This window comes from Silurus meridionalis, chromosome 9 (genome assembly GCF_014805685.1).
Source record: "Silurus meridionalis isolate SWU-2019-XX chromosome 9, ASM1480568v1, whole genome shotgun sequence".
In the NCBI taxonomy this organism is placed as follows: domain Eukaryota; kingdom Metazoa; phylum Chordata; class Actinopteri; order Siluriformes; family Siluridae; genus Silurus; species Silurus meridionalis.
Window position 1 is genome coordinate 1,206,146 of NC_060892.1, and position 7,674 is coordinate 1,213,819.

Consider the following 7,674-nt stretch of genomic DNA (forward strand, 5'->3'; position numbering starts at 1 on the left):
ATCCCATGTGTCCCTCATGTCTGTGTTACCTTCTGGCTCTTGCTCAAGAACTTTGACGTTGGATTTGGGCTGTAATATCAACAGTCTGCTAAAATAGTTCAGGATCATAAACAGTTCCGCATTTAAGCGTCCATCACTAAAGAGTACACCTCATTAATGATGGAACTGTAATGAACAGACAGGATGATGGGTTTCCTTTTGGAGTTCTCTTAAGTCTGAGGGAGTTTTTCCCTCACCACTGGTTAAGTGATTAGCTGTTTTGAGACAATGTTTATTGTTAAAAAGCACTACAATAACACAAATGAATTGAATTCAGACTCCACAGACCACATGACCTTCTCTTACTGATCCAAAGTTCTGCTCCCTATAAAGTAGAGAGCCTCCCTGCCCTCCATAAACCACTTGTTGGGTAGATCTCTATTTAACATGTAAATGGGACTGAAATAAAACAATATGGGAGTTATATAAGGGATAAGTATAAGGGAGATTTTCCTTCACCACAGTCTCCATGGTGATCATCAGGGATAAACACACACCATTCACTTTGACTGTTGATTTCTGTATAGCTGCTTTGAGACAATGTCTGTTGTGAAAAGCGCAATAGAAATAAACTTCACTTGACTTGTTATTTCTGCTGATTCAAACCAAAATTCAAGGTTTGTTTTATTGCAAATAAAACCCAAACTTTAGCGATGACCCCATCAGGAGCAAACATAGCTGGTGGAAAATAACACGGCATAATAAACGTGCGAGAGCATATAATAAAGTAAAAAAAAAACATAATATACCAAACCATTTAGCCTTAATACGGTTAATCAAAGTAAAATAGTTCAATCATAAAATATATACTATAACAAAGATTATAACAAAAAACGGATTTTTTTTCTTTTTACCACGTTTTTGTTAATGGACTAAATGAAGGTCAGATTATGTAGTAAAAAATATAATTGAGTATCGTTGATTCCCATGCATACGTATTGTCTTTACTACATTACATATTTAAAATAAGATATGATAAACCTTTATTCGTTCCACAGTGAGGATGATTTTCATTTTACAGCAGAATAAATAAAAATGTGCAAATATGAAGCAGAGACTAAAAAACTAAAAGTGGCAGACACTCTTATCAGGATAAATTATTTATTTTGTTTATAAAAATGTAGCAGTTCTATGATTAGGCTCCTTGCTCAAGGGCCTAACAGTGGAACTTTGGTGTTTGGGGATTTGACCTCATAACCATCTGATAAAAACCCCAACATCTTAAGGACTGAACTACAAAATCCCTACAAGGTCCTGTAGTAATATGTTAGGATGTTACAGATGGATACTACACAATGTAAAGTAGTAGACCGAATATGTGCATATACATCTTTAGGTGATTTTAAATGTATATATTTTTCAAAACTATAAATTATGTTTAATGCAATTACCGGAACTCATTTTGCGGCGTATTGTTTCCACCGGACGGGATTACGGAAACAAATCTAATACACGTGCAATATAATGCGGTGTATTTTAAAGTTTTGACTTTATGAGAATTTAGATCAAAGTGTTTATTGCATGTTTCTGTGATTATTTGCTCATAAAAATAAAAGTGCACGCATGGATTCTCAGTAGAGCCGAGCAGGAGTGGCTGAAGATTCGACTCTCCTCAACGGGAGTCGACTCTTCACGTTCACTGCAAAGAATCGGCTCATGGGACCGACTCGTTTATGAACGACACATCACTATAATACACGGAACTGATTTGTCTTGAAGTGCAACACTGTTATAAACAAATAAATACATATATAAACAAACAAACAAACAAATAGGTTCCATCACAATAATATTAATAGTATAAAATCGCGAGTAGAAATATTAGAAATAATGAACGCTGATGTGGATGAGATGTTGAGATGGTTGGAGATCTTTGGCTGGAGATTAAGCAGATTGCAGGAACACTTTGGCCTCCAGGAAGGTTCTTGTTTTACAATCAGAGCTTTTCCCCTGAACTCGGCACAGAAGGTCACCGCAGCTCTTCTCCATGAAGTTCCCCGTGAAGATCCTTTTCTTTGGAGGTCTGAGCGCAGTTCTGATTGCGCTCCAATGGAGTGGACCTTCTTTCACCGAGGGTACGTTCGGTGTGGTTTCATTTCCTGAATTTATTTCCTTGTATTTGACTTCGTGGATAACAACCTTGTTCACACTTTACTGGGTTGTTCCTCACACGTGATTATATAACAATTCAATTAAGAGTCTTCTTCTTCTTCTTCTTCTTCTTCTTCTTCTTCTTCTTCTTCTCCTTCTTCTTCTTCTTCTTCTTCTTCGGCTTCTCCTATACTGAATATAAAAAATTACAGACAATCTTATCCGTCTAGGAAATTTCTGACTATCAATCACACAGAATATGTGTAAGGAAGGAAGTAATAGTTTTCCACCTTTATTATAATAATAATAATAATATTAAAAATAATAATATTAATAATAATAATTAATAGTAGTAGTACATTTTATTTATTTATTTATTTATTTTCATGCGTTTGCTGATTTCATCGCCTTGCATGGGCTCCTTACATACACTAAAAACATTAAAAACAATAAAAAAAATAATGAAACACTTTCAATAAGACGTACGATGATATGATATGATATGATATGATATGATATGATATGATATGATCTTGTATTTGATTCTTAAAAGAGGGACAGAAAAGTGCCTGAAAAACAAACACAAAATCTGTGCGATTGTGAAAAAGAGGAAGTTTGTGGTACAGTTTCATTCCTTCGATTCATTTTCTTTGTGAATAAAACCGGTTTGTTGCACTCACATGCAGGAAGGTTGTTATGCTCAGGGTGGGGTTTTGTCTTGAGTCCTGTTTCACGTGAATGTAAATTTACCTGAAAGTCTGCATTTTTCTTCTCCACCAGAGTCTCTGAAAGGAACGAGGGTGCTGGTGACGGGTGCGAGTACCGGCATCGGGGAGCAGGTGGCGTACCACTACGCTCGCATGGGAGCTCAGATCGTCATCACGGCGAGAAGAGAACATGTATTAAAGGAGGTCAGTGGGTGGGACGTTACTGAAATTATAAAACCTTTCGCATTTGTATGTGATTACGATGTTGAAGAACACGAGGTCGAGTCAAAAAGTTTGGAGAGTCGCTCTGTTTACAAGAAAGTTCTTTATTCATCTACGTTTGCACACGATCCCAGCGTTCTTCTGGAACTTTTTTTGAAGTGTCTCAGCACCTTCTGCTCTTCTCTCCGGATCTCCTGAAAGTTTTTAAAATGGAGACCTCTGAGCTGGATCTTAATTTTCCGGGAAGAGTGTGAAGTCCGCAGGAGCCAAATTTGGCAAATAACCCTATTGCGGAAGTGTTCCGGAGAGAGAGAAACTCCCGTGTGAGGAGAAAAGTACCAATTGCACAGCTCCTGATGTACACAGGACGATGTCTTTTGGCACAATGAGACTTATAAAGGTCTGTGCTCCCTGTGACTGTGCGTGCAGCCTTGTGCTGTCCTCTGTTGGTGTGTTGCAAAAGTAGTCTTGAAACATTTTGATTGCACTTTATAAAAATCCAGCTAGAAGGAACATACCCTGTTCTGCTCTGTTGTTATGTAAGGGTTAAGAAGTTCTCAGCATCACAATCCCCCTGTGCACAAAACCAGCTTTATGAAGATCTGCCTTTCGAGGGTTGGAGCGAAAGATCTCCTGCTATAAAGCTCCAACCCTTTAAACATGAAGAATGTGAGCACTGACTGCACCCCAGACCTCCTCACCTTCTCACCTACATCAGTACCCAACTTTACTAACACCCTTGTGACTGAATGAATCTCCACAAAATCTAGTGGAACATCTCCCCAGAAGAGTGGAACTTATCATAACAGCAAATGGCGACTAAATGTGGAATTTACTCCACAGGAAAGGTTTTACTGTATCTGCATGTTGCTGATCTGATTGCAGGTTGTAAAGAAGTGTTTGGATCTTGGAGCTCAGAAAGCTCTGTATATCTCAGCGGACATGGCCGAGTCGGCTGACGTGAGCAGGGTGGTGGAGTTTGCTGAAGAGCATCTAAACGGGCTCGACTACCTCGTGCTTAACCACATCGGGCCGAGTCCGTACAGGATGTGGGATAAAGATTTGGATCATGTTCGATGGCTCATGCAGGTGAGGTCTTTCAACCCTTTACCATATTATGTTTTAATTAGTATGGTACTATACAGGCAGGAACTAGCGCCCTCTCCTGGTTGGAGAATAAACATCAAGTCTTTTATTATTTTCTTTAAACAATTAGACCGTCATGGTCCTGTAGATACCGCAGGCTGTCAGTTGCCCGTCCCTGTTTAAAAGTAGAGCATCAACGACAGATTGCTGTGTTTAAGAGCAATAAAACAGTAGTTATTTTATTCACACTCTCCTGACTGGTGGAAATAATCACATACCTGTTCTATGTTCTTGCATTTCTCCTTTACCTGTACTCTGTGAAGGTGAATTTCCACAGTTACCTGCACATGGCTGTGAAAGCTTTACCACGACTGGAGAAGACCAATGGATCGATAATAGTCGTCTCTTCCTTACTGGGTGAGTAGAGTTTTGTTCTCCCACTTGGAGGTTCTGATAAAGCAGTCCTTTTGAACATTGTTGAACTTTTGCAGGTAAAATGTGTTCTCCGTACGCTCTGCCATACATCGCTACCAAATTTGCCCTGAACGGCTTCTTCGGGAGCTTCCAACATGAGCTGGCGATGAAGCAAAGCAACGTGAGCATCACCATCTGCACCCTGGGCCTCATCGACACCGAGGCAGCCATGGAGAAGATCAAGTAAGATCTGCTCAGAGTTTGATGTCATGGTGGATTGAATATAAGTACGATTATTGGCTGTATTTTATTTGTTGTATTGTGGTGGGTTATCAAAGAGGATCTGAGAAGGTCCATTCGAAGCTCTAAACCCAAACCCTGATTCCAGCTTAGTTTAGAATAAATTGATTAGTAGTTATCGTACACTTTCGTTGTTCTAGCATGTAGATTTTCCCAAAAGATTCTGCACATATTTACTGCTCATAGTGTATTTATTTATTTACACTGCACGGCAAAAAGTATTGGGACACCCGACTTTTCCAGCTGTATGGTTCTACCTCAAACTGTTCCCACAAATGTGGAGGCACACAGATGCATTTACTTGAACTAGGAAGACCCAAACCTGTTCTGCATGCCTCTGTGCACAAAATCCAGCTCCGTGAAGATCTGCTTCTGCAGGATCTCCAGCTATAGAGCTCCAACCCTATTGTAACATAATAAATGTGAGCACTTCACATTCTCACGTTCGCTACCTGACTTTACTAATAACAGCCTTGTGGCTGAATAAATCTCCACAAAATCTAGCTGAACATCTTCTACACTGTATCTGGAATGAGACGTTGAAAAAGCACATGCGCCATAAAATCCATTATTACAACATCTTGATACTTCCACCACCATGCTTCACTGTGGCCTGGTTTCCTCAGGGTAATAAACCATTTTAGGTGTCTAGCAGATGTTGTCCTATTCATCTTGCTTCTGATTTTTATATCGAGTCTCACTGACCTTTTGCTGGACATCATCTGGGCTGATTCGATTTACGGTGGCACCACATCGTATTCATTTATATTGATGTATTAAGTCTGTTTCAATTCCTGCTTATGACCAGTTCCAGGGGTATGAATACTTAGGATGTTTTCATATCTCGATACAGAGGCTACATCGACATGCCTGCGTATCCTGCACACGAGGCTGCGTATCAGATCATCAAGGCCGGAGCTCTTCGTGAGAGCGAGGCCTTCTACCCCTGGTACACCTACTACTCCACCCTCTTCAGAGACTGGTTCCCGTACCACAGAGATCAGGTCATTAGGATGGTTTACAAATACAAGCCCTGAGCAGGTGCTGATCACTGGAGGAGCTTGTGGAGTGTTCATCTGGAGCTCTGGAGAGAAAACTTGAAAAAAGGAAACGTGGATGTAGTGTATAAAGCAGAAATGCTATAAAGTGTCTGAAAAGTGTGGAAACATCTGGGAGTTACTGGGTTTTGAGAGACACATGCATGTTCCTTTTAGTTTCTATTCAGCAAACACGGTACCTCGGTTCCTTCAACCAAACAAATCCATTAATGTCCAGAAGATTTATTTTCATTAAAAATCCTCCCTTCAGATTTACACACACTCAGCATTTCTCCAAACCTTCAGCAAAACTCACCAAAGATGTTCTTCACTAGTTGGAGATTATTTTTTCTCTTTCTGTCTTTCTTTCTTTCTTTTTTCTTTCTTTCTTTCTTTCTTAGTCTGAGCGCTCTCTCTCTCCCCCTCCCTCCCTCCAGACGACTGTTAGCCGCAGTCCAGACGGAATTGCATGGTGTTGAAGTATGAAATGGTTGCCATGTTGGTTGCTTTTACCTACATGTCACGTACATGTGTATAAAATGAGTGAGCATCTTCTCCAAAACATAAACGTGTGAAGGTAACAGTTACATTTCATTCATCCAAAACCTACTTTTATTCGCCGAAGTTTTAAAATTCGTGACTTCGTCTGTTGCATAGAAATGAAAGGAACGTGCAAACGTCTTTAACAAATATATTAATAATAATATTTAATTCATTCATCATTCTATTTTCCTTTTTAATGACATAATTGTAATTTTTATTTGAAATAAATATAAAAATACTTTTACCAAATACTACACTGTTTGTATTTATTTCACAGCCTCGGCTGAATGTTGAAGGTTTGTTTTAATCGGCTTCTGATTCCTTTTTCAAGCATTTTTATCGTTTGGGTTTTTCCCTTTACAGCATTTTTATTATTTTTATTGTCTTGAGGTTTTGGCAAGAAACAAGCTGCATGTTGCCTCTGTATATTAGAGACCTTTTAATACCACAGCTTCAGCGGTCAGTCAGGTACTGAGGTGAGAAGATGAGGAGGATCTTCATGGATCTGGCTTTGTGCACAGGAGCATCGTCGTGCTGGAACAGGTTTAAATAAAATTTCAGGCTCCTGCATCCATATTGTGTAAATGACTGAGTGATGGAACACTGAGTTATTTGTGTGATCAGCAGATGTACCATGGAGGAAGAAATAGTATCCTCCAACACCAATATCCAAAGCATCCACCCTGTTTTCATCTCGATCTGCTCCACAGCCTCCGACTGCAATCTTAATCGTGGGTTACTGTCTGTGGATGTTGTGTTTGTTATCCCTGTTTCTTGGTTTCCCTCTGGTTCTTCTGATCCTCCTGATTATGGGAAACATTTTAGTATAGCGTTCTGCAGTTTGGATTGTTTGCTCGATGTTAAATACCCTGACAATAAGAGTGTTGAGATACAGTACAGATTATTATCACTGGTTATTAAAACATCACTGCACAATGTGTAATTCCACACTGGATTATCTGATGGATCTGATCTGAAAAAAAAATCTGAATAAAATACAACGCAAAATTCTCCTGGTCTGCTGCACTGCAGGTTTATGACTCAATACATCATGAACTTATTAACCAACTAAAAGATGTGAAAGAAATAGTAAAAGCATCGCGAACACAAGCTTTGTGTCTCTTTACACTTGGAGCAGACACGCTACCTGAGAATGAAAGGATTTTGAGTACAGGATCAAGCTGTTCTGAGGTGAGATACGATCGCTGCTATTCTTATCACGTTACAGATTAGAT

The 7,674-nt window shown here is 39.4% G+C and overlaps 1 protein-coding gene across 2 annotated transcripts; it reads left to right on the top strand.

Annotated features, from left to right (window-relative positions):
- The first annotated feature begins 1,191 nt into the window (after nucleotides 1-1,191).
- Nucleotides 1,192-6,683, top strand: hsd11b1la (hydroxysteroid (11-beta) dehydrogenase 1-like a). Of its 2 annotated transcripts, none has more exons than XM_046856724.1 (6): nucleotides 1,192-2,114; nucleotides 2,911-3,014; nucleotides 3,945-4,148; nucleotides 4,469-4,562; nucleotides 4,637-4,802; nucleotides 5,713-6,683. In XM_046856724.1, the coding sequence occupies exons 1-6, from the start codon at nucleotides 2,027-2,029 to the stop codon at nucleotides 5,894-5,896; spliced, it is 840 nt and encodes a 279-aa protein (XP_046712680.1). In that variant the 5' UTR covers nucleotides 1,192-2,026; the 3' UTR covers nucleotides 5,897-6,683. The 2 variants fall into 2 exon arrangements, with proteins under 2 accessions (XP_046712680.1, XP_046712679.1); XM_046856723.1 differs by having other exon boundaries at nucleotides 1,199-2,114; nucleotides 2,911-3,041; nucleotides 5,713-6,681.
- The last annotated feature ends 991 nt before the right edge of the window (nucleotides 6,684-7,674 follow it).